The 26,091-nt window shown below is 45.7% G+C and overlaps 1 protein-coding gene across 5 annotated transcripts in view; it reads right to left on the bottom strand.

Annotated features, from left to right (window-relative positions):
* Cask (peripheral plasma membrane protein CASK) overlaps nt 1-26,091 on the bottom strand; it is a 708,589-nt gene that overhangs the window by 402,238 nt on the left and 280,260 nt on the right. For 3 of the 5 annotated variants that reach the window (XM_077698711.1, XM_077698710.1, XM_077698709.1), the window contains exons 2-6: nt 8,228-8,340; nt 7,323-7,428; nt 6,853-6,930; nt 5,420-5,595; nt 2,238-2,309 (exon numbers count right to left, since the gene is read on the bottom strand). In XM_077698711.1, the coding sequence (XP_077554837.1) occupies nt 2,238-2,309; nt 5,420-5,595; nt 6,853-6,930; nt 7,323-7,428; nt 8,228-8,340 (545 nt within the window). The remainder of the gene's footprint in view (nt 1-2,237; nt 2,310-5,419; nt 5,596-6,852; nt 6,931-7,322; nt 7,429-8,227; nt 8,341-26,091) is intronic. The other 2 variants (XM_077698713.1, XM_077698712.1) reach the window with 1 other exon arrangement.

Raw genomic sequence — 26,091 nt, forward strand, 5'->3', positions numbered from 1 at the left:
ACCAGCGCCGGCAGTTTCTAACACGTGCGTTGTACGACGCCTGCACAAACCCTTGTCGAAGTGTAGATGAAGTTGTGAAATCCACTTCGACATGGTAAAAAGCGCACTAGACGGGGACAGAAGAAAAGACAGTGACACGGGACGAGCGCTCGTCCCATGTCACTGTCTTTTCTACTGTCCCCGTCTAGTGCGATTTTTACCATGTCGACGTCGTATCACCAACTAGCCCAAATTTCTGCGCTGAATTGTAAAATCCAGGCGCATGTACTTTGATTAAAATCAAGGGGCAGGTGCCGGGAGCTGCGAATCAAAGAAGCCAGTTGGTTTCTGTTTTTTGCCTGGTCAAAGCACCTCTGAGAAGCTCCAAGCAGCTCTGTATTTTATTTGCCCATAGAACGTCTATGGCGAGAGCAGTTTCGGGCTGCTTGGAGCTGCTCACAGCTGCCCTGAGCAGGCAAAAAAAAGAGACCTAATGGTTCCCCTAGTTTAGCCAGAACAGCCAAAGTGAAGAGACCTATTGAGGGCGCTCTAAACCGATAACTTAGGACCTATAAGACGCTCTTTCTGCCCAACAGCATATCAAGGGTAAAAATTTACGTCTTATTTTTTTTGTGTGTGTTTCTAAGCTGAAAAAGCTCAGAAAATAAAATTTTCAGTTTGTTCGTTGGCTGAAGGAGTTCAAACTTTTTAAGGCCATCAACCAATACAAAAACAAACAAACAAAAACAAATATTATTCTCCGCATCTTTTTTCTTTCTCGGGGCATCCTATTTCTTGTATTGGTATGTTTGGTGGTGCCGCTCACCGCAACGTGTATTGCCAAGCAGCAACGTACTCATTTGCATGAACAATAAAAACACAAGTTGGAAAGCTATGGCGAGGTTATTGCACATCTTATTGCCGATCCTTCCCTTGCCATGACGGAGGCTAGTTTAAACTGTAAATCATTGCAAAATCACTTCTATCGACGATGCAAGTCTGCAGAAACTAAGTGCAAACACAATGTGTGCTGAAACTACGCGCGTAAACTTAAACAAACACAGGAAAAATATCGTGCCAAAAACACCGACAGCACACCGAAATCACAATGCATGTCACGAGCAGCAGACAAAACCGCCACCAGCAGTCGTACCATTTAGTTCCGTGCGTAAAAACCTCATTGCGAATGAAGTACTTTCATTAAAGTTTTTTTTGTGTGTGTGTGTAACTCTGTTGTGTTTGTCCTTATGCAAAGGCTTGACGGGTCACTCAGCGCAAATAATTCGCCATTAAAGTCACTGATCTTTGCGAAAACTGATACCAATCTTATGGCCGTATTCAGAGTCTGTCCTCAACTCAATGTACCGCCAATGCTTTTACATGCCAAAATCGCTTTCGAGGATCTCCTCCACTAGAGGCTTGAGGGGAGGAGGGATTCAGAATACCACTGTTAGTCTCTCCAAAAACTTAGCCGAAAGCGAACAAACTCGGAGTGGCCAGAGAGTTTTCTGGCACGATGCACAAAATTTTGGCTACTGCAGAGGATCTCCGAAGTAATCTCGCCGACCCTTACGCGAAACTGCGAAACATGGCTGCGATCCCGTATTTCAATTCTTCTCCAATTTTACGTGCTTAATAAGCCGGATCGACACCTGGACTATGAGGGGCGCCGTAGTGGAGGGCTTTGGATTGAGTGCAGCCACCTGGGGACGTTTAAAGGGCACCGAGTTAATAATTTTTCTCCTCAGTCTGAAGAGCAGTCGTCGCGGCCGGAAATCCAGCCCGCGTCCCACAGCTCAGCGCACAACGCCTTGGCTACTGAGCTACGGCAGCGGAAAATGAACCAGTATAACTATGAAAGATGCTAACGATTTTTAGATACCTACACGGTCATTCCTAAACTGTCCGCAAGCACACGTGATCTAGGAATGCGTCTGCGACACGTGCATCGCGTGCAATAACACTTGCCTAAACGTCCCGGTACGTCAGCACGAGCCAAACAATTTCCGGGGGAAGGAATAGTGCACTGAATGACAGCATGCATCCGCAGGCGGTGCTGTCCAAAACGACGACAATTGAGTTTACACCAAAGGACCGTGGCGCCCGTGCATGGCATACTGGTGTGCGCAGAAAGGGAGGGTTGGGTCACCGCGTCGGCTACGCTAGAGCTCTGATTCTACGTGAGGGAAAGAAAGAGAGAGTGAAGGAAAAAAAAAAAAAAGAACAAGGGCGCACGGCTGTCGGCGGTGGAGTCTTACCTAGCGGGTCACATTTGCAGTATTGCCGGCATGCAAGGCTTAGGTTTTCTTCGTACTTAGAAATCTCTTTCTCTGCACAGAACAGGGAGAGAGACGGCCACATGAAGAAAACCTACGACCGCCACTGGCCGGACGCAGACGGTGGAGGGATGGGAGGAAGGAAGATTGTGGGGAACGAGGGGGGCAGACTGAGTGGGGGGGGGGGGGGGGGGGAGCGGTGTAGGACTGATGAATCGACCGCGGGAGAAGCTGCGTTTCCACGCTAATGAAGCGTGCACGCTACTGGAGAGCGGCCTTAACAAAGACGCTCTTCGCTTCTTCTGAAGGAGGCAAAATAAAAATAAAATGGGACGACTCTGCTTGCCAGACTCGAAGATGCTCGAGCCGTGCGGAATACAGATAGAACACAGGACTACTCGCCCGGACGCACTGCCACTGCAGAAATGCTTCATTGCCTGTCGTTTTATTCTCTATATTATTTTTTTGGTATACAGGTTTCGTGTGCAATCCACGAACGTATTTTCAATGTGATGAGTTGGCGTGATCAAAGTGGGGCTTCAAAGTTGCACCCGTGTAATCAGGCACCCGTGGTGAAGGGGGCCGCGGATTCGTTCCGACGAGATGTGGCGGAAGACTTTCTCGCTTCACCTTCGCCAAAGAATGAGTTGCCGCAACCGGGGAACAAACATCGTGGGCACCAGCGCACGCCACGGAGTTGCCGCGGCGGGCCATGCTTTGATTGTCCTTAAAGGGACACTAAAGGCCGAAAAACGTTTCGTTTCAACTGTAAGGACACGCGCTTCGCAGCCCTCTCAGCTTTTGTTCAACAGCCAACGATGTCTTGTTTGCTGAGGAATTAATAATTAGAGCTGGCATTTCTCTCTGCCGTTTCCCTTCCCTTTTATCGTGTGGTTCCCGAGCACGTATCAAAGTAGCCAGAGCGAGCCGATCCCGCCTCGGTATGCTAAATCTCTCTAATAAGCAACCGCTGCGGCTGCGATTTATGCATTTGTATTCACAACACTGTAATCTACCGATATAGGCCAACTTGCTCTTGCACTTTATTGTCACTTTAATTAGTCGTTTTAAGTTGAAACCCCTGTTTACCTTTTTTGACGGCATTCCCCCATTTTCCTCCGAAAACAGGACTAACGTCCTTTCGCCTAAGCTAATTAGGCACAAAAACAAGCATAAAAGAATGATGTTTAATTTTCGTATTTGAACTAAGTTTAAGGGAAAAAAACTCGCAATCTTTCTGGAATATGTGGCAATCCAGTATCAGATTTGTTGCTCTACTGAGCACGATGTAATGGTTGAATTTAACACCACTGCGGCTGCTTCTCTGGTGTAAACGAATGAAAAGAAAAAAGAAAACACGTCCATGTGGGCAAATGAATCCGCATTATTCTACAACAGCGAGCCTCCTAACCCTGGTGTAGCGTCGAGGCGTAAGACCCAGTTCGAACTCGTGTTTATAGACTTGAGGAAAAATCTTTCCGTTCAACCTGCACGTTATCACCGAACAGGCTCGAACAGCTTCGCGTGTGGCAAGTAGGTTTGAGCGATAAAGCATATAGAGCATATCAGTGCAGCACAACGACCAAGCAACAAATTAGCGACAAAGCGACTCTTTTTTCTGTTATAGCTCTGGCAACAGCGGGTAATAGGAGCTTTCGTCACTGCATATTCAAATATGAGAAGTTACTACTTTTAAAATATTTTCTGCGCCGGTCTCTACCTAATACGCAGCCATAAAATGACTTTCTAACCCGTATAGGCCTTTGCATGCAGTACCGGCGACAATCTTCCCTTTTTTATTAAACGAAGTTAATCCTAGAAAAAATTGTTTGGCGCGGAAAAAAATATCCAATAATATGAGCGTGACAAGGCCAAAGTCTTCGCTATGATTAAAACAAATTCTGGGAACTGCAGTTTTATTGCTAATTTGGCTGTCATGATTTTAAAACTTATCGCGAACGTAAGCAGACAGCTTGCATTTTCAATAATGAAAGCACTTGCCTAAGCTTACCACATGCAGAATTCATGCTTCAGATGGTATGTGAAGAGCGATTTTTGCGAGCGATGGGTAAAGACAAAGCTGCAGCATTAGTCAGCGTACCACCGTTCTCGGAAGCTTGTTTCCGTGCGAACTATGGACAATAGTGCGGAAATAATCTAGTGCCTCGTTAAGAATGTTAATACATTTGCCGTTATAAGGTTAAAAGAAATAAACAACCTGGAATATGGCTATACACTTTTATACTCTATATAAATCGGCTGACTAAGATTGTTTATGCGTGTTTTCATAAGCTGAATCTTATCGAAACATGCATCGTTTTTACGCAGCAAGAAGGCATTCATTGAGAGTAGAAATGGGCAAGTGCCCATCTTGCGCCTGCACATGCAATAGGCCAAGAGGTCAAAGACGAACACTTATAAAACACACACAAGCAACCCAGACACAACACACCGAAATCTGACGGCTCTTACCAACAACTGAATTAGCAAGCTACATAACTGAAAAGCGTGGCGCTAACGGCATGCAATTTAAGCTGTGGAACTCGCGTGAAAGAAGTGCAGCTCCAAAGTGCGCACCACTGATGCACATTTAATTATCTCGTACCCAATTATACAATTGCCTCGTGCGCCCATTATTAAATTTTCCTATTTTCCTAGGGCTACTAAACAATACCAATATATCTCTTTTATAAACAATTAAAGAAAAGGTGCATGCTTTTTGATAAGAATGGGGTTGAAATTTATACGATATCCCGGGCCCTGCACCTCCAAGTTCCGTAGATCCCCCCCCCCTCTCGGTATGGAGGGGAAGAAATCAGGAAGTGAAGAAAATGTATCTGGCTTTCTAAAAGGAGGAACGTTATGCACCTGAGAATCTTGTGCACAAAATTTTACGTGCACCATTACTGAAACGTATAGCCGCCCTGTGGCGCTCAGCTGCGTTTATACGGTCACTGGCAAAGAACTCCCTTCATTTTACCCCTTGAAAAACGATGACTTTGAGTTTTAAATTTTTTTTTTGTGGGCAGATTTTATAATGCGGCTGCCATTAGATGGGCCTCGAAATCACAACAGCAGTCATGAAAAGCAAAACAAGCAACACTAGGACCTTCCTACTGTGCAGGCAAGAGAGAGACAAAAACAGGACGGAAGGTGCGGCTCACCTGCTGAGCAGATGTACTCGTACTCGAGCTGAATGGCCGCTCCGAAGCCACCCAGCTTGACGGGCGCTGAGTTCTCTTTTGTCGCGAGTAGCACGCAGTGTGGCTTGATGTCCCTGTGAATTATGTCGTTCTCGTGGCAGTACCTCAGCGCCTCCAGGATCTGCCGCATGTAGTGGCTGCACACGCACGCAACAGCGGCGGCGGCAGAGAAACAGGTAAGCGTGGGGCACCTGTGTGACCGTCATTATGGACAGCATAACGACGGTCACGCAGTTCTAGGCAGAGGGTAGCGTGTGATCACGATCATGTACGCATACCCATTCGCGCGGTAAAAGAGATTCAAGGCACGGAGTGTAATTAAGATCATTAAATACATATTACAACAACAGAAGAGATGTGGAGATTCTCAACTCTCCTTGCGTTAAACTCAAGGTTACAACACCAACAGGCCCCCTTCTCCAGATTAACCGCTTCCATTGGGAAGCTGCGCGTGCAATACAAATTGAGGCACTGCTGCTTGACACGATAATGTAGTGATTACATCGTTGATATAACATGGCCAGGCATCACAACACGACAGGAGAAACAAGAGCAGTGGGAGGCAGTTCTTGCCAACTCCAACTTCGAGCTTTCGAGAAAACTGATTAACCATGCGCGAGAAGCGGCAAGGCCCAATGGAGTCCTAAAATGAGGACCCCAGCCGTCGCTCTGCGGTGAATACCTATTTGTATTATTTGTTCCTCAACAAAGTCATTGCCGATGATTAGGGGCGCATAGGCGCACGCCCCATTATCATTTTCTGGTTTTCAAAGCGGCCTAGGAAAACAGCAACTACCCCCATTTCACAAGGATTGTATCTAAGTCATTCTAACGCAGTTTGACGCGTCAGTTTGTAAGGCGTCTTCTACAGTACTGCTAGGTGTTCCCGTTCGTACCGTAAGTACAAGCTGCGCTATAATATGTATACCAAAGGGCGACGTCGAGTTTGAGTTTGTGTCAGTCAACTCCTCGTGCTCCCGGTTGTCCGGGTAACGCGCAATTTGCCCGGTAGTCACACTCCATACAGAAGAAGCGAAATAACCGCTCTCCACGGGACTAACAAAGCCGCCTATTGTCTGATTGATATATTTATATGTATTACTTTAATAATTGTTACTACATTGATGGCTAGTGAATTTATTTACGATAGCAAGTATTAAACTGTTTTTAAATAATTGATTGATCGATTGATTTATTGATTGAAAATTTTAAACTAAATTTTGTGCTCTGTAATTGCATACACTATGGCCGTGCACGGACTACCAGAGCTTATTTACGACCACCATAAACGAAGTTTACCACCTACGTCCTGACTTGCCCAACGACCCAGCGAGCACGCAAATAATATTTACGCAGGAGGATATACGGGAATAACAAGGCACGAATGAGGTCACCTGGACACTGCCTCGCTGTAGACGAATCCAGCAGTGGCCCGCTTCACAATCTCAAAGCACAAGTCTGCCCCTTCCATACTGGAATGGAAAAAAAACGACGGGTGAGGAAGGGAAGGAGCACTTTCTTGAAGAGAATAACGAAGCCCCCTTTACTAATCGAAGAAAAAAAATCGCAGCGCTGCCTCGGGCGCAAGCAGATGTCTCATTTCCTTTTCTTTTTGGAAAGGAAGACAATGGAAAACTTCACCTTCCTTGCCACCTCAGAAAACCTTGAGCAGTGAATGGAAGCAGGGAAGTAGTAATTACCGTCAACCAAACAATTGCACCAACATCGGTAGTATTGAAAGGGAGCGACAGATTCCAGAGATAAAATACTAACGTTTGTGATTACAAACGTCTGCTACGTTTACAGTACAATGAACAACTCGGAAAATGGTACGCCTTTCAGAAGTGGGTAAAATTGTACTTACTACTCAAACACCATGTAGAGCATTCCTTCGGAGCTGTACGTTTCTAAAAGTTCAACAATATGCGGATGTTTGAGCATGTGGCAGATGGTGGCTTCTCGCTTCAAGTCTGCTGGGAAGAAAAAAAAATAGTAGGAACACCGTCATGAACAAAGCAACCATTTATATTTAGGAAACGACACAAAGAGCGTGGTTCAAAGCTCAGAAAACTCGATACGCCCGATGGAGAGAACGATTGCTTCAAAAATATTACGTTTACTTCTTATTCTCCACCCGAGTATCAACTGCTTCTTCGTTTTGCTGAGATCTTCGAATATTTCAAGTTCTTGCCAAGTACACCTTACCCAAGGACACGGCATCCAACACTTCAGTTCAGATACTACAAATCGGGTGATTGCGCTAATCGAGCTCCTATTTAAACTTGGAAAGAAAATACGTGCCCTCTTGGCGTGGTCTGCGACAGGGCACATCATTTCCATGTGTATATTTCGGTAACTAGCGGCCTTTGCGTTTGTTCAAGTGCAGACCAGTTAGCTTTCTTTCCTGCTACTTTCTCTAAGTTGGTCTCCTCCATTACACCTCTTTTTAACAAGCAGCTCTTGAAATACAGCTGTATGACCACCATCTGGACACCAACGACGTCACTCAGATCCTGCTTTTGTTGATTGTTTGTTGATGTGAGAGCTACGCAACAGTTGGATTGAGCGCCCGATCGAAGTAATAACCACAACTACGAAACGTCGGATGTAGAAACATAAGCGACATGCTTTAAATATGGCTCTGTCTGAGCACCTTATATGGGCTTTATCTGTTTACATCGTGGCCGAGGCGTGTTACAGTTGTCGGCGACGTGACGTTTTGAGGTGCTATAGTAGAGTTGGGAGCAAGAGGAACCGAAAAGGGCGTGCCTTCCGTGCCAAGTCCAGGACAGGAGGTGAACTTGGCAACGTCGACAACCTTGACCGCGAACTGCTGGCCCGTCGTCTTGTGAACGCACCGGCGCACCACACTGAACGGACCCCTGGGATGAGAGAAGAAGACACACTGCGGATTAGCTTCAAAACCAAATTAGGATCAGCGAGCACGGGTTTTTCCCTGTCTGGCTAGATCGAAAATTTGCTAGGCAGACTGAATAAAATTGTAAGCACAGTCCTACCATATTTTCGCTTCAAAGCTCAGAGCCTGTTGCCCATATCTTATCTTTTGATTGGTAATTTTGCACTTTTTTTGGCGATAAAAGTTTGCTGAGAGGTGCAGTTCACCTCTCCCGATATTTATGACATGACTTCGTGACGTTGGCTGTTACGACGCGCAGGCACGGCAGCATTTAACAGCTGACGAACACTTTTAAATTTGCATGAGCTACGTGCGAACGAATAAGCAGTACATATTGGCCATGAAATTGTGAATACTCACAATTTTGAAGACTGAGGTAGCATAAGCACCGTTGCAAATCGGTCTAACGTTACTGCGCTAGCTCACCGTTATGGGCACCAATGGCGCGTGGCGTTTGTTGCATTAAATAGTGACGTGGAGGATTATATGGGTTGAACCACGCAATTTAGCCATAAACAGGGATCCGGCAGATTCTCGTTAAAGTCCGTTTGAAAGATCAAACGCCCGCGTGTCTTAACCGGAGCCTGACCGGAAACAGGATCGATAATATCCGTGATACAGTATAACATTGAAGTTGAGAACACTAAGGTAACTTCAAAACACACTGCAGGGCTGCGTGACTCATTCCGGTGTTTTGAGACAATATGTATATGTAATGAGAATCGTTTTCGTTTGGAATTATATGAACGCCCTGGAATTGAACTACACAATGAGATTAAACGTTATATGAAACAGTTTTCATAGCATACGAAAGATCACCACAAAACCGTCACAAGTGCACCTACAACTTTATATCTAACTCGAACCAATGTACGTGTTAATACTGCCACATTAGGCCTCCGTAACTAAAACAAATGTGCAGAAATAAAGAGAATGGCCTAATAATGGGCGGAATTCTTACGCTTCTTGTCTTCATAGTGATTCTTTTATCCAGAATTCGTGAAGAGTAGTCAAATGCTTCGGATTGTTTTATTTTTTAAAGCCTTCTTTTATTTCTTTTTGCCCGTGATGTACATTCACGCTAGTATATTGATTAACTGCCTTAATCTCGCCATTTGTGTAGTTCTGTGAAAGATGAAGGCAGAGTGCGTGGTTGGCCCGTTCTCACTATTTCTTTTTATTTGTGAATCCATCCTTCTTTTTCGGGTCTTTTTATTTCAGTATTCTTCATCTTTTCAATTTTTTTCTATTTATTGGTTTTTAAAAATTCTGTTCCACCAATGAACTCTATTCGAGCTATTATAACGAGTCAATGTGCTACTTCCACCAGTTATATATTTGTGCGCAAATACACGGCTGACCCATTTTAACAATTTTTTATTCGTGCTTCCGCGCTATGTCACAACAGCAGACCCAGCATACGGGAACCGGACAAAACAAAAAACAAAAAAAGCTGGATGAAGAAAGGCTGAGACACAAACATACGAAGAGTGGATTAAGCCACAGCAGAAACAAAAGTAAACGTGCATGTCCCTCTGGTCTTTCGAGAAAGATGCCAGCCTTCGTCAGTGGACTTGAAATGATCCGTGCGCGGGGCGGATATAAAGACATCACCAAGCCACCAGTCGATTCTCTTGTAAAGTTACTTCGCCCCAAATGGCCTTCACTAAGTCGCCAGTGTGCGGGGCGGATGCGTGAAATGAACCCATACCACCTGCGAACAGATTTCCCCCTCTTCTACTCTTCATCTTCCCCAACATCGGGCGGTGGACCTCTTTTGTATAATGAACTGATTAATAAATAATTTATTTAATTAATTAATTAATATAACCAATAATTATTAATTAAATTGTTATTAATTAATATAATTATTAATAATTAATTACATTATTATTAAATAATCGAATAAATAAATAAATAAATAAATAAATGAATAAATAAATGATAATTCATTCATTCATTCAGTCGGGTTTTCGACGTTCTTTTCCGGGCTTTTTTTATTTGAGTTCTTGTATTTTGGAGGAGATGTATATATAAGAAGCTAATGTTCGATTTCGTGAGTTCATTTTCGCAAATTCTTATTTTCTGTATTTTTGTGTGTTTCAAAATACCGTTAGAACAATTATCTCCATTTCTGCAATTATAGCGATAAAATGCGTTACTTTCCCCAGTTATGCATTTTTGCGGAAATGCAGGACGTTACATGGCCCTGGCCGTGGGGGTGAGAGAGAAAGAGAGTCCTTTAATGAGACCGAAGAAGTCAGCCCTGCATAATGCTGGGCTTGCTTCAGGTGGTTGGTGCACATGTAATGAGGGCTAAATGCTGAAATTAATAATACAAATAACAAAAAGAAAAACGCAAGAAAGTCTGCCAGACGGACATACGAACACATATGCAAAAAAAAAAGCGAAAGAGGCAGTCACAAGCTGGAGTCGAGCCCGGAGTCGCTAAGGAAACGCAAAACAGCTTTAAAACCACGCACCGCACTGTCTTTGCTGTTCCAGAAGCCTAAAAAGTCCTTTATGCTGAGATTTCTCGCCCGTAGTAAGCTGTGCGCCGCCATTCGCGCTGAGTTAAAACATGGACAAACACAGAACAGGTGTTCAGTGTCCTCCTGTACACCGCAAAGGCTACGCAGAGGTGATGTCACCAGACTGATTTTGTTAAGAAAGCTTTTGGTATAGGCTACTCTGAGGCGCAAGCGATGTACAGCACATTCTGTTGCTCTGGAGAAACCGTGTAGCATACGAAACGTACACTGCGGGTCGACAGCGTAAAGGGGGCCGTACTACAGGTCCGGGTTCCGCCAGTGCTGCAATTGCAGGCGCAATCCGAGAGTTGTGACTATTCCGTTGACGTCCTCCTTGGATAAAGGGAGTTGTGCTATCGAGCCTGTGGCATGGCCCTCGTGCGCGAGCCGATCAGAAATGACTTTGACCGTGATGACACTGTGTCCTGGCAACCACTACAACGAAATAGCGTGTCCTTTGCGCAGTGCATCTGTGTGTGCGATGTTGATTCCATGAATCAGTTGGCCTTTACGACTTTAGAAGCGCTTATAGCGCAGAGCGGGAGTCCAGGAACACTACCCAGGGTTTTGGAGGGCGGTTCTAGACAATCTGCAGCGCAGCTATCACTGCTGATAGCTCGGTTTTTGCAGCCGATGTCTTGTGGCTGAGCTTCTGGCTCACTGAGGCCAACGAAGATGGTACCCATACACCTACCGCGGAAGATTCGAAAGTAACTGACCCATCAGCATATACGTGGGTATACCCGTCAAGGCAGCGCGATGTATAGTAGAGCTATCGGCCAAAGGATGGCAAAACTCGGAAAAGAATGCTAAGCATTAGAAGCTATAACTAGCAAAATGCAGCAGGTGTGCATGGTTGGAAAATAGCTGTGCTGCCCCAGCGTATTCACGATATTATCATTCTGCGTTGAGCCATGCAAATATTATCTCTAAGTCATTTTACCCTTTTGAGCTTACTTTAGTAGACGGACGAAGAAATTTATTTGGCTGAAGCAAATTTACTTGTCTGGCGGAGCCAATTGCCGTGTCTTCTGAACATGCAGCAAGTCTAATAAGCTCTTTACGTCGAGTAATGATCTATAATTATGAACAAAGACAGTCCCAAAAGAAAAGCAAAATAAAATGTTTTGATTCAACATTGAAATTTTTTAATGCAGTGAATGACGAAACACTTTCTCTGCTATCAGTCCGAACTAGGCAAATTAGTGTTTCTAACGATACATTATAGCCATGTATGAGGTGCAACCTGACGCGCCACAGCGGTAACATAAACATTGCCTATAATGCCGACCGCGGCGGCCGCTTTTCTGATGGAGGAGAACAGCGAAAACACCCGTGTGTTCAAGATTTCGGCGCATGTTAAAGATCCCCAGGTAGTCAAAATTATTCCTGAGCCCTCCACTACGGCGCGCCTCATCGCCTGTGTAGCGTCGGCGCGTAAAACGTCATAATTAACATTGTCTATAACTGGCTGCGAACCCTATTGAAGGGGACCGATATTTTAACAGCACCATATTTATCTGCCAGTATAAAACGTTAATCTTGAAAGTTTCATGAAACCTATTGATTCGAAATCATTTGAAACCACTAACTAAAAGAGTTCGTGTATTTTTTTTAGTCGGTCACATTCGTTTGAACAGTACCCAGGCTACCTGCCTGCAAAATAATAAATATTCCATGCAATCTAATCAAATTCCAGTTTGCTTCCACCTAATGGAGGATTAGCTCCAGCGTACCACGTGCCACGTGCGACGATGGTGCTGGGTTTTTTTGGTGGGATGGTTTTTTTAACGTGCCACGTTAAAAAGCATTGTTGCTTGTTCTTTTGCGAATTAAAATAGCAAGACAGCGCTGAAACGCCCAAATTACCCACAACGCTGTAATGTATCAAATATTGCGACGACAACAATTAACACGGGAGATTTGCCAGCAAGAAGCAGCTGGAAGCAATGGTCTGTGTCAGATCCCTACGACAAAGTGTCGGATGGGAGGGAAAACCGGAAACTAAAAACAAAAAAAAAAGGCGATATTTTTGGCCGGAACGAAAACGTAAACGAAATGTATTATTATTCCGCTCAGAGGCTAAACCGAAAAAATAATTTGTTTCGGTTTTCGGTTCGAGTGGAAAGTTCAGTTATTTCAGCATTTATTCCAGCTTCCGTGCAGCTAGTTGGGACTCAGAACGCGTAATTTTTTTTCTTGCGTGGCTGGAGCCTTTCTGCGTCATTTAGAACGCGCCATGTTTTCTTGCGCTGCTAAAGCCTTTCTGCGTCATTTTGAACGCGCTACTTTTTTCATGCGTCGCCACTTTTCTCGCTTAGTAAAAACCGACCCAACGAGCGTTCGTAATTAAATGAACGCGGGGGCTACCGGTTAAATGCAGAGATTTTGCCTGCAGTTTTCTTTGCGCTAAACAACGGGGAGATATGTATGACAAACGCCAGCGGTTCACGAGGTTCGAAAGGTTATGACTATTTAAACCGCTTGGTTTTCGAAGCCTCAGCGTGACCCCCTGACGACGGTACACCAGGCTCTGCTAGGGTCTGTTATCTCGCCGCGCCGCCTGATTTCAGCAGTTGCTTGACATCGACCATTAGCGAGCTACGACGACAAAGCGAGCCCATAAAGTGCTCTGCACTTCATGGGCTCTTTGCACTTTGAACTTCTTTGCACTTTACAGTTCAGAAGGAACGGTAACAACAGTGTCGGGCACGGCGTTCCGGTCTTTAAGGGTTCTCAAAAAAAAAAAATGGCGCCTGGAATGCGCCCGTGGGGCATGAGTGTTCACGTACGACACCATAACGATACTAAAACCAGAGTCCTTCAATGAAAAGCATTGAAGGACTCTGCTAAAACTCAACTTTGTGTCCATCAATGATCACCTACAACAGCTTCACCATTCAAGTCTTGCGCGCGAGTGCAAGCTAGCTTTCCGTGCACCCTATCAAACAGCAAAAACACACACACACACACACACACACACACACACACACACACACACACACACACACACACACACACACACACACGCACACACACACACACACGCACACACACACACACACACACACACGCACACACGCACACACACGCACACGCACACACACGCACACGCACGCACGCACACACGCACACACACACGCACACACACACGCACACACACACACACACACACACACGCACGCACACGCACACACACACACAGACACACGCACACGCACACACAAACACACGCACAAACACACACACGCACACGCACACACAATTTGAAAGTGTTAAAGTTAAAAATGGCGTGTTCTTGCGTTTTTCGTGGGGTGTAAATTAATGTGTGTTTTATTCTGTTTTTTGCTAGGATGTGCGGGTGCTAGTTATAGATAGTCATTTGCACCCTCAGAGCAGAAAAGGTTCCCTGGAGTTTTGAAGTTTCCCACGAGACAGAAGGTTTCAAACTTGTAACAGTAGTATCATTCATAACTATGCGAGTTAATAACAAAATGCACAGCACGATTTTGAGTTGCTTTCAATTTATGCATAACAATTTTCATGTTCGGTTCCCAGAAAATGGCAGACTTAGGTGTTTAGCGCACGCGCGAACACTCTATTTTTTTTTTTCTGGCTTGGTGTGTTCGCACTTAGCAAGTGCACATCTGATTCCAATGCGGCACCGAAAACAAATTGCTCCCAAATACAGTCCACCTACGACACCTTCTAAAACAAACTTTCGTGCCAGATTGCGGGCTGCCGGAATATGTTTTCTGGGTACCAGAGGGCAAATCGTAATATAAGGCAGGACCATCAAGAGATATCAGACAAGAACTGCTTAGGTGTCCTCAAACTTTCGTTACAAAATCCTACATTTTTAGAAAAAAATTAGCATCACTTTGTTTTTTATAAATCTCATTTTTTCTTGCGCGTGAATACGAACCGCAATGAACCGTTACGAACCATTATTTTTTTCGTTCCGGAGCTGAACCGGAACGGAAAGTTTACTTTTGGAAGGAAACAGAAACCAGAACGAAACGCATTTCGTTCTGACACCCTGCCGTACGATCCCTGGATTTCCCTGATGTGCTCCCTGAAGGGGAGATTCCTCAGGCCGGTGTTCCACCTGGCGGCAAAACCGAACTATTGACCCACCGTGGGTCTACGGCAGTGGGCTAGGTGGCGCCACCGGCACGCGGAAAGGAGCAGTGCGGCAATTTCGAAGACCTTCACCTACTTCAAGGCTCTCCTAAGGTTTCTGCCGTTTCCATTTTGTTGCAATCTTTGGTAATTGCTGGTGCTAGCGAGTCTCCTGTTGTGTTGTGTGGCATGTTTTTGAAAGAGTATGTGGCACGCAGCGGTGTTTGGGCAAAACACCCGCCAGCGATGTACCAAATATCCCACAAAAAAAATGTTGGCTTGTTTTCTTGGGGCGACTTAATTGTAATTTTTGCGGGATTCCTTGTGCAGATCAAGGAATAGAGACTTTAGGTCATGTTTCGATCATGTTGGATGCGTTCACGCGAATTTATTTTGTATAAAAATAGAATCGAAAGCGTGTTCTACTTTCTGAATCCTCCTTACCGATTCGCTGTGAAGTTTTCTGTTACGCGTACTGTTTCAGAATGGCTGGACTAAGCCGACTGGTCGACTGCGCGGCTCGCCGACAACAGCCCGTACAAAGTCAGTCTGCGGCTTTCAACGGGTCGTCGCCACTCGATCGCGCAGCAAAAACTGAGCACCGACAAGATTTGTCCTCAGATGAATGTGGTTTATCTTGCTAGTTTGTAGGCGGCACTAAGCTTAGTAAATACGGTGAATCAAAATAACTCTACACTAGCGCATATGCGGTACGTACATCGGCTTACGACACCTTGCAGAGTTCGCTGCACTGCACTTTTAAGCGGAATATGCGTGTGCGACTGCTACACTTGTAGAAACTCAAATGCTGATTAAAGGCACGAGAAGAGCCAGCGACGTTCATCTACATAACAAGGAATTCGGTCTTTACCCGTGAGCGGTACCCTGTTCACGTGGTTTTGAATAAAGTGACTGTATGTGGTGTGACCAGTAACAATGTATATCCGCAGGACCATGGTGTCCCACTGCTCTGTAATTGATCGGCGGGATGCTTCATCCGGGACGTGGAAGATGCAGAGGGTATGAGACTTTATTGAGAGTATTCACAGAAGGTCATGCTTTACCAAGGCACCCTTAGTTACAGCTAAGTGCCCCTTTTTTTGTTTTCAAGAAATTCAAGCGATCCATTCTCCATGCTGTGATCTGTTTACTAATTGATAAAAAAATTTCACGCCGATCGCTCTGGCACACTTCCACCTACACTAAACATAAAGCTCTCAACCGCGGGACAACGGCCCCTCGCTCCAAATTCTCGCTGCTCCTAAAATCTACATCGTTCAAACCCATTGTTTGCCGAAAAAAATCATTTATCCCTCCACCAAGTTATTAAGGCTTAAGCCTAAGATCTGTACGTCATAAGGAACTCGTGATGGACAGATAATTGTTGTGATGTGCACAGAATCGCTCAGAAAATTGAAGCGCTTGCCAGAAAGGGGACGCAGCAGCGCCGGAAAGGTTAGGCCGCTGCACACGTTACCAGGAAGAGCGGCTTGTTTACGCACACATTTTCTAGGGCTTTCCCACTGTTGGCTTGACAGGATTTACATTTTTTCTGCACTCCTGTCCGGCCATCCTGTATGTGATGTCAAACGCATTTCTTTCTCGGGTCACTGTCTTGTCGTTGTAAGTCTGGGCGGGGGTGGTCGCAGAACGAATTCAGACCACAATAGGCTCGCTGGAAACTTGATTCGTCTCTATTACGGGATGGGAAACATTGCAGGCATGCTTTTCCATGCACTTGCCCTTACTTGCAGCATGAGAGCTGTTCAAGCAGGAAGTTCGGAGCAAAGCGATTCAGTGTGGGTCGAATAATACTTTCTACAAGCATTACCAGATAAAATCATTGCTTAGAAGCCTGTATAACCTCCATGAAATTGGAAACGTAATGCCTGGCACTTGTGTGGGAAAAATTGCTTCCGTAAGATGTCAGCTTCAAGAGTTTGATGCCCACCAATATCGGAGTGCGCGTGTTCGGTCCCGTAACAATCGGGCTATGCACTGTGAAAATCAGACACCACGATTGCCACCCCGCTGCCACTCAGTTAATCCCAGATATAAATTCAAATGGGGTTCTTTCTTAACTACCACGGAAGAGATTATATCTGACTTTGAAAGTTATTATGAGGAACTATTCAGCGGTGCCTCTGATGGCATTGATAGTGACCTCTTCGGACATTTTGTCTCCCTAGTAGAGCCATTGACAGGTGACGACAGTTCCATTATACTAGGTCCTATTACCCTAGAAGAGATAGAGGCCGCAGTCGATCAGCTTCCGATTTTCGAAACCCCTGGCCCCGTCGTTGGACTGCCCAGAAAGTTTTATGAAGCTTTTAAGTCTCTTTTACGTCCAGTTCTTTTTAGAGTTTTCGAATGCTGTCTGGATGCAAATTATCTTCCGCCGTCACTCACGAAAAGCCATGCAGTACCAATTCCCAAAAGTAAAGACCGTGAAAAGTTGCGATCTGTGGATGCCACAGACCAATCACTCTGACAAATGTTGATTACAAAATTTTCGCGAAGATATCTAATCGTCTGCAGTTTGCCATTCCTTGGTTTATTGGCCAGCATCAAACGTGTGGACTGCCCGACCGATCAATACCGACCAATTTACACATTGCTCGAACACCCCTTCAGTTATGCAGAGATTCCTACGGGCAGCTCGCATTACTGAAGATAGATGTTTTACAAACGCGTTTGATCGTATTTCGCACTCATTTTTGTTTTCTTTGTTAGAGGGGGCCAACGTTGATTCGTTCGTTTTCAAGGGAGTACGTCTCTGTTATAGTAAATGCTCTATCCGCCTAATTGTTAATGGCCACCTTTCGAAGTCCACGCCCATACATTCGTCAGTAAAGCAAGGTTTCCTGCTATCTCCTTTAGTTTTTACACTCTCAATAGCACCTTTATGTCGCAGTGTGTTCCAATGCAGTAGAAATCGGGGTTTTTAATATGCTCAGAACCTAACTCAAACTACTGGTGTATGCTGGCGACTTGACGACTTGACCTTTTTCTGCAGTGATAAACCAAGCATGGATAAAGTTGTTTCCTTGACAAACGAATCCGGGTTAGTTCCTGATGCTAGAGACAACCTTTTTAAGAGCTCTGGACTTTGGTTCAGCTCATGAGGACTAGCACCAACCGAGTATTCCGGCTTCCAATGGTCCTGTGCACCACCTAAATATCTCGGTGTTCCGCTGGACTCCTACCGACAGAGCGCCCGTTATTGGCGGGAGCTCACTGAGGCCCTTCGTAGTTATTGACAGGCTTTCGTTCCGTATATATAACCTGTGGGTTTTTGGAAGGCCCTAGGCATGTAACATGTTCTTGGCATCAAAATCGGTCTATGAAATGGAAATTCTCATTGCACTCGTAGTAACATACAGCAGTTCCATGGGGTTTCGGCAACATTTGTGTGGTCGTCTACCATGGAGCTAATGAGGCGTGACAACCTTTTTAGACCGGTCTGCGCTGGTGGGCTGGGCTTAACTCATCACTTTGTGCGGTTAACAGTTGCACGGTTCTTTTTTTTTTTTTTCGGGACTCTACCAACCCTGTTATTCGAGCTTTCAAAGTTCTAATAACACTTCTTTTGGGCTACTTAAACAGAAATTTCCGTCCGTCCGTCCGTCCGTCCGTCCGTCCGTCCGTCCGTCCGTCTGTGTCCGTCCGTCCATCCGTCCGTCTGTCTGTGTCCGTCCATCTGTCTGTCTGTCTGTCTGTCATACCCACAGCCAAATTTAAACGTCTAAGCCCGGCGGCAATCTTCATACTTGTTAACATTGTTGAATAAGAACAAAACATTACGCAAATGTTAGGCAGAAAATCAATACATAAGTGGTATACAGTGTTCATTTATTTACAAATTCATGGATACTTAGTTTCTGCGATATCAAATGAAATACTACATAAACTGCAGACAATCGTCGCCTGCTGTTACCCGTGCCACTATAGCTCCTGGCAAAATTTTAAGAAATCAAACGGCAACAGTAACGAAAGGTTCCACTAGATAGGTTCGACGTTCCGCTTGGAATTCACGTGGAGCAGGGCAAGGTGGTTCTATAAACATTGTAGTAGGGTGCCTCGGATCACGCGCGTCTCCACTGTACGGCAGCGCTGGCTGAGGCAGCCGGCCTGGAGCAGTATAACGCGGTAAATTTAAATTGGCTTAAGCAAACCTCTAGCGTGTTATCTTGGGAGGAACGACACGGGAGAAGAACAGCATGAGAGGTGAGCGGGAAAGAGAAGGGGCGCCAGTCGACTATCGTTTTTTCGTCGACATTTGCAACGAAAGGAGCCGATATGCGGCCAATTTTTTTTGCAAGTTAACCATGCCGATATTTCGCCTATTCTTCTTATCATCATTTTCGACCAGACCTTGATTGTCGTGGTTTATGCATGAGTGCACACTTCAATACGGTTTTTGTTGGTTCGTTTTTCCCCAGATTATATGTTCCCGGTGTCTCGTGTTAAACTCCTCAAGGACATAATCTCAATGTTTTTCCCAGGAACACTGTAAGGACATCTTATTCTAACTTGTCTGGACAGGAGGCGCTCTTACGTGTCCATAAAATGCCGCTTTCTCCCTCGACAAAAACGCTCTTCTTCGAACTGCAGAGCGAAACTTTGCCGGTTAAGACGTGGCTGCATAACCGGAACATTTTTCTGTCTCCTGCAAACTGTCGCCTGTGCGACGCACCGGAAACAATCGAGCAACGCTTCATAAATTGTAATGATGCCATACTTTTTTGGGATGCCCTCCAAAGAACAATTAAGAAAGACTTTCAATTGACTGCAAATAGTACAGTCAAATCCAATTATGAGGAACTCGGATAGAGCGAATTACGCTATATATCGAACAAAAGCAAATCTGTTACGAAAATGCATGCGAAGCATATTCCTTATAACGAAGTTCACATCAGATATATCGAACTCGGCGAGCCTACAATTGCCACCGAAATGCGTGGTCTCGGAGCGGCGATTGAGGTGCTGATTGGCCATGATTGAGATGTTGAGCCTCGCATAGACCGACGTGACGCCCGACACATTCCGTAACTGTTTCCGACGCACAGGATTCACGACGGAGCCCATCCAGCCAGCGAGTCCGGACCAAAACGGTATCATCGGCGAACTGCGCGAAGAGCTTGACAACGTTTCAGATGCTGTGCCGAAAGGACTGTCCTCAGAGGATTTCCTAAGTGTTGTACGACAATGTTGCCCTCCCTTTGAGCCCCTTGAGCGCACACACAGTCGCCGATGTCATGGCAGCTGGTGCTGCTGAAAGCACTGAAGAGACTGAGGATGTCATAACGTAAAGCCGCCCGACAGTTTATGAAGCGCTTTTGCCAGCAGATGATCTCCGCTAATATTGCTTCAATGTTGAAGGACACGGACTTCAACTGGTGAAAACGACGTCTCGTGTAGAGAATGCTGCTAGTTGGTGCCGCCAGAACGGAAATGGATATTCCTGCAAAGTAGGCAGTTAAGTCGGAAAGTAGCTTTATTACATGCAATAAATGGATTGTTTTATGTAAGGTAATGGCATACTTTATGTGTTCGTTTTTTTTTATGTGGCAATGGCAGGGGAGGGGGGGGGGGGGTCCAACGTATCGCGAATTCGTAACAAACAAATTCGTTATGGATGGGTTCGGCGATATCGAATTATTGGATATATCGAACTAATCGCGGCGCATATTGCAGTTCGCTATAACCGGGTTTGACTGTATACGGTATCTCGTATCACCCGCAGACGGTGATGTGCATATGATGTTTTTTGTTTCTGATCGCTCGTTATGAAAACGCGAATGCTGGATAGGCACGCTGAGCCTACGTTTTCTTCCAAATCAGACTTCTGCCACATAATTACTAATCTTAAAGATGTCTACAACCAAAATGATTATCGCCCTGACTGGTATCCAATGCTTATCAGTTGTTAACTGCTGCCTTATTTTTAAACCGAACGTACATATTTGTTTAGTTCTGTTTTTGATCTTGCAATCAACTCATTTGCATGTGTACATAATTCTAAATATGAGTTGTAAATATAATTTCTTACATTGACCTGTATTGCGTTAAAGGCCATGTGGAAAACAAACAAAAATATAGCGCACCGGTAACGCACTGGGCTCGTATTGTGAAGACCCGGGTTAAAATCCCGTGGGAACTGAGAAGTTTCTTTTTATTGAATCTTTGCTGCGGCAACCATGTTTTGTACCCAACAACAACGACGACGACAATGGTTTTTCACCCATTGTGGCTTAGGTGCCCCAATGGGCGTAAAACCGTTTAGCGAGAAACCATTTAGGGCGTTTCGCCTTAAAAGCGACGCTTCCAATAATCTAACGGCGCCTCCAATAAGCTAAGCACCGAGGAGGCACGCGTTCGAGTTTAGGCAGCGTTTGATTCGCCGTTCTTCAGTTGTCGGCTGATTCCTCTCGGCGTATTGTACGCGTCAGCGCTTTCTCAGATTGCGTGTTTGGCGCGCCTTCCTTATATTACGCGACAGCGCAGACGACCGGCATTTCCTGTCTCCTTCCTCCGCTTCGCCCAAGCCAGCTAACCACCGCCGCAAGGAATCTGTGAGGCGAAGCGCAGCAATAAGCGCGTGCCGTGCCGAAAGGAACTCAGATTAGTCGGCCGCACGCGCTGTCGTTTGCGCACACGCGCGCGAACGAGCAGCGGCCAGCATTGGCGCCGGCAGCCAAGCGGCCAAAAAGGAAGAAACCCTCGGCGCGACGACATGTTTGCCCGCCGCCGACGACTCGAAGGAAGCAACGGGGCCGGCGGGCAGCACGGACGGAGTGCTTCGCCGTGCGCTCTGTTTACTCGGACTGTCGCGAATCGGCCGCCCGTGCTCGCTAAGGACCGAACTGGCACCTTACCCTTTCTGCTGTGCGGCGCTGCAGACCGTCGCTCGTGCCGCTTCCACGGGCTGGTGCGCGCTTTCTGAAGCTCGGTTTTTGCGTAGATTCTGCTTCGCTGCGCGACCCAAGACTTCGATTTCTTTGCCGTTTGCCGGAAAGGGTTCGACTGAATGCGAAGCTCTTTTTTGCGGCGTGCGAAAGTAGCGAGAAAACTGCGAAACATGCTACGCGCAGCGCCATAAGAATGGGTACTCTGCCTTTTGCAAATCTTTAGCAAACGTCGCAACGCTCTAGTAACGGCACCGCAAGAGGTAGCAGGTTGAAAACAGATCGTTGGCCCTGTGGTCTACAGATTCTTACTGGGCAGCTCAGCCTGTAAAACATATACGTAAAAAGTGGAGTAAATAGCTAATTTATTTTACTCCATAACGCCACTGGTTTATTTAATTGGTTAACCAATCAAGAACTGATATATTGCAAACAACTCTGACAGGCACAATTTGCGTGTCTCATTTCTGTTGAGCCGTCTTTTTTTTTTTTTCTTGCCTGGTTGATGTCAGCCGGGATACCATGCGCACACGCACGCGAACATCAGTGCGTACATACACTACCACATTATGTGCAGTCATTTCTAGTTAGTATAGACACGGTTAACACGAACACCGCCCAATATGGACAAAATTTTCAGCGGCCTGTAATTGAGGCTATACTCCGCTATTTTGGGAATGAATTGAGTAAATCCAGGACATTTTTCTCGCGTCATTATAAAAGGGCCCACCAAACAAAATATCAGTAAAGTGTAGAAGCCGTAGTGTGTATCAGTAATCTGTTTTTCATAAAAACGCAGGACGCACGCTCGGCTTTCTTGTAATCCATATGCAAATCTCATTATTGTCCGTAGTTTGGAAACCATTGCTATCCTAGAAAGGTTCGGATTATTTTCATCGCACAATGTTAAAACAAAAATTTACATTGTCCGATTCTTTTCTCGCCTTACAGGATAATATTGATTAGAATCCCACTAACGAATTTTGACCAAAACATATTCGCTTCCGCCAACTAAAAACAATGCTCTTTGACACAATCAGTGTAGAACACCATGCATGCCCGCACTAAATGAGTTTAGAACCGTCATAATTAAGTTCCTATTCCCGTATTCACTAATACCATCCTTCTGGAAGGCGTGGACAATAACTGGCAACGCAAAACATGTAATATTTCCACTTGCAGACCTCACCAATAGGATGCCAACATATTGCCACCAATCGTTCGGTGTGAATGGTTTTATTTACCTCCGCCGCGGTGGTTCAGTGGCTAAGGCGTTCTGCTGCTGAACCCATGGAGGCGGGTTTGATCCCGGCCGCGGTGGCTGCTTTTCACATGGTGGCTAAAAGCGAAAACGCCCGTGTGTCGATATTTGAGCGGACGTTAAAGATCTCCAGGTGGTCAAAATTACCCTCCACTACGGCGCGTTAAACCCCGGAATCAAATCTCCCATTTATGTTTTGTTGCCAACGTCGGGTCCGCGTGGTTATCTAATACGGTTCTCGAAACGAAGCTCTCATTTGTTTCTTGCAGCGATAGGTGACGCCCGGCTATCTCATTTGATAGGTAAATAGTGCAACCTGTTCGTCACTCAACTAGACTGTTCCCGTTTGATCGATATCGTTCTCGATGTGACTGGATCTTTTGAGAAGGGACTCCACTCCGATACAAATACACGCTGTTCATACCCCGGGGCATTCGATCGCAGACGCTGTACTGGGCACAACATTATTCCTGCTGCTTTTTCAACCTTTATGCCTTTCTTATAGTGCACTGCGGAGCCCGAGCTCGCTCCAAAAAAATCTCAATTACTAAAAAAAATGGCGTTCCCCTTCATTGCATGTGTCTCTCTTACAGTGTACTGTTCAGCACGAGCTCCCTTCAATAAATCGCAATTACTACAAAGCACCGCATTGCACTTTAGTGCATGACAATATCAAACTCGCAATATTAAACCACGAGAGGTGCATTTTTCTTAAAGTCTTATGGTGAACCAAGCTTTCGCTCGGTCTCCCTCTTTGCTCACAAATTACTCGTGCAAACACGAACTTCAATTAGAAAATGCTATCACAGCAACCGTGCGGGCACGTTTTGTAGATTCTGAGTAACAGCTGCCATCTTTAAGCCTCCGATCATTTTGTGCACACGATATACGGTTTTCATCATTGTATGTGTTGTACGCCACTTTTATTTCGTCAGGCGTACTTGGTTCTGTTGTCTATTTATTGGCCCCCCTGGCTGCACGTAGTAAACGTGGCATCAATACTTTGTAAAGTGGAGCAGCTTTGACTTTCTGTCTGTGTAGCTCTTCAAATAATTTTCACCAAATAAACGCGCGATTTGATTCGATTCGATTCAATTCGATTGTATTGCATTCCATTCCATTCTATGCGATTCTATTCTATTCTATTCTATTCTATTCTATTCTATTCTATTCTATTCTATTCGATTCGATTCGATTCAATTCGATTCGATTCGATTCGATTCGATTCGATTCGATTCGATTTGATCTGATGCATACATCACTTTGCGGAATGATGACAGCGCAAACAAAAACGCTCAGTCGCATGCGAAAAAAAAACACAACAACATGAGAAGAAAGGAGAAAGGGATGTCAAAGAAACGTCAAAAAACCACCAAGCAAAAAAAAAAAAAAAGAAAAGAAAAGAGAAACGGGAAAGAAGGAGCGGGACACCACTACACAACGCGCCGGATGAGACTGACACGGGTGGCGTCAAGTTACGCGGGAGGCGTATATAAGAAACGAGATTATGCGGGACGACACAATAAACGCAGATGAAAAGAAAACCGCCACCAAGAAAATATTAATTGCTACTCGCCAGTGCGCAGCTAAGTTCTCCCAGACGAGTCCGTCGGATAGAACTAAGCCACTTTCGTGAGAGAGACCTAACGAGGGCCTTATAAGCGCCGCCTCCGTGGAAGGTAACCGTACAGGGTACGCGAGAAGAATAAAGTTAAGCGTCAATTACCATATTCGACCCGCGCTCGCGGCGAAACGTAGACGGACTAGCAGCGCCTGGCCCGCCCGCGTGGAGCCGCCTTTGTCGAATGGTACAGGTCGTCACTTCTTATGCAAATTACGTCCACCTTTTCATTCTGCCCGCTCCCGTTGGATAATAACAACTGCGGGTTGTTGTTTTTTTCTTTCTTATCATATTGCTTTACGCACCTGGAGTTTATCAGAAGAGCTGTACTGCCGGTGACCTTGTTCTTAACTATTTTACACATCTCACTTCATCGCTAGCAGTCGGTATGTTTGTCTCGAGCGGCGGCTCGTTCACTGCAGAACAAAACAGCGCCGGAAGGCTACTGCAGTAAAACTTAAAGTAAAAGATCAGACTATTTTTAACAGTAGATCTGTTTAGGCCGGCACAAATCCATCCGACGTAGATAGAAAACCCCGAGCGCACGTGAGCGCGTGAATCGCGGCGACCGCACAGTGTACCCGGCGCGGGGCGCCGGGTAAGACCTTCGCGCAGTGGCTTTAGCAAAAAAAAAAAAAAAAAAGAAAGAAAGAAAGAAAGAAGGACGCTCACACTAACGCGTAAGACTTGAAGGTAGCGGAGCTGTACGCAATCTTCAAGACCATCACGACGATTTAAGTCTACGACTGCAGCCGATTTGCTTCTTCCCTGCCGCAACGACCTTTAGTCCATCTTTGTTGCTATAACGGCGAAGAAGAAGCGGAACAAACGAACAGAGAGCGCACACTTAAACTAGGCGCCCGCAGGTCCAACGTGTACGGAAAGGTGGCGTGATTCCTCCCCTCACAGTCAGAGCCGAGTGAGCAAGCCGTTTCACTAACTCACGGTCGCAGCCGATTTTTTTAGGGGCGAAGCTCCTTAAGTCATGGGTCTGTCCATCCCCTGTGTCTCGTGGTACGTGACCGCCGCATGCTTTCGGAGATGTCGCAAAGTAGGCCGCGTTGCACGCGCAAGAACCGGCTGCAACCGGCAGCGCAAACTCGGCACCGGGAGCGCGAGCTTGTCTGTGTTCGCCAACGGAGGCGCGAGCGCACGTGCACTGCGAGGGGGAGATCACGCAAGAGATCACGCCACGAACGCAGGCAGTCGTTCTCGGAGATCGAACGAGACGCAAGGACCTTTGCTCGTTTCCTCTCGTCTTGTTCGGGCACAA

The sequence above is a fragment of the Haemaphysalis longicornis genome, unplaced genomic scaffold, assembly GCF_048455015.1.
Source record: "Haemaphysalis longicornis isolate Haplotype H1 unplaced genomic scaffold, Haemaphysalis longicornis Haplotype H1 scaffold_2, whole genome shotgun sequence".
Classification (NCBI taxonomy): domain Eukaryota; kingdom Metazoa; phylum Arthropoda; class Arachnida; order Ixodida; family Ixodidae; genus Haemaphysalis; species Haemaphysalis longicornis.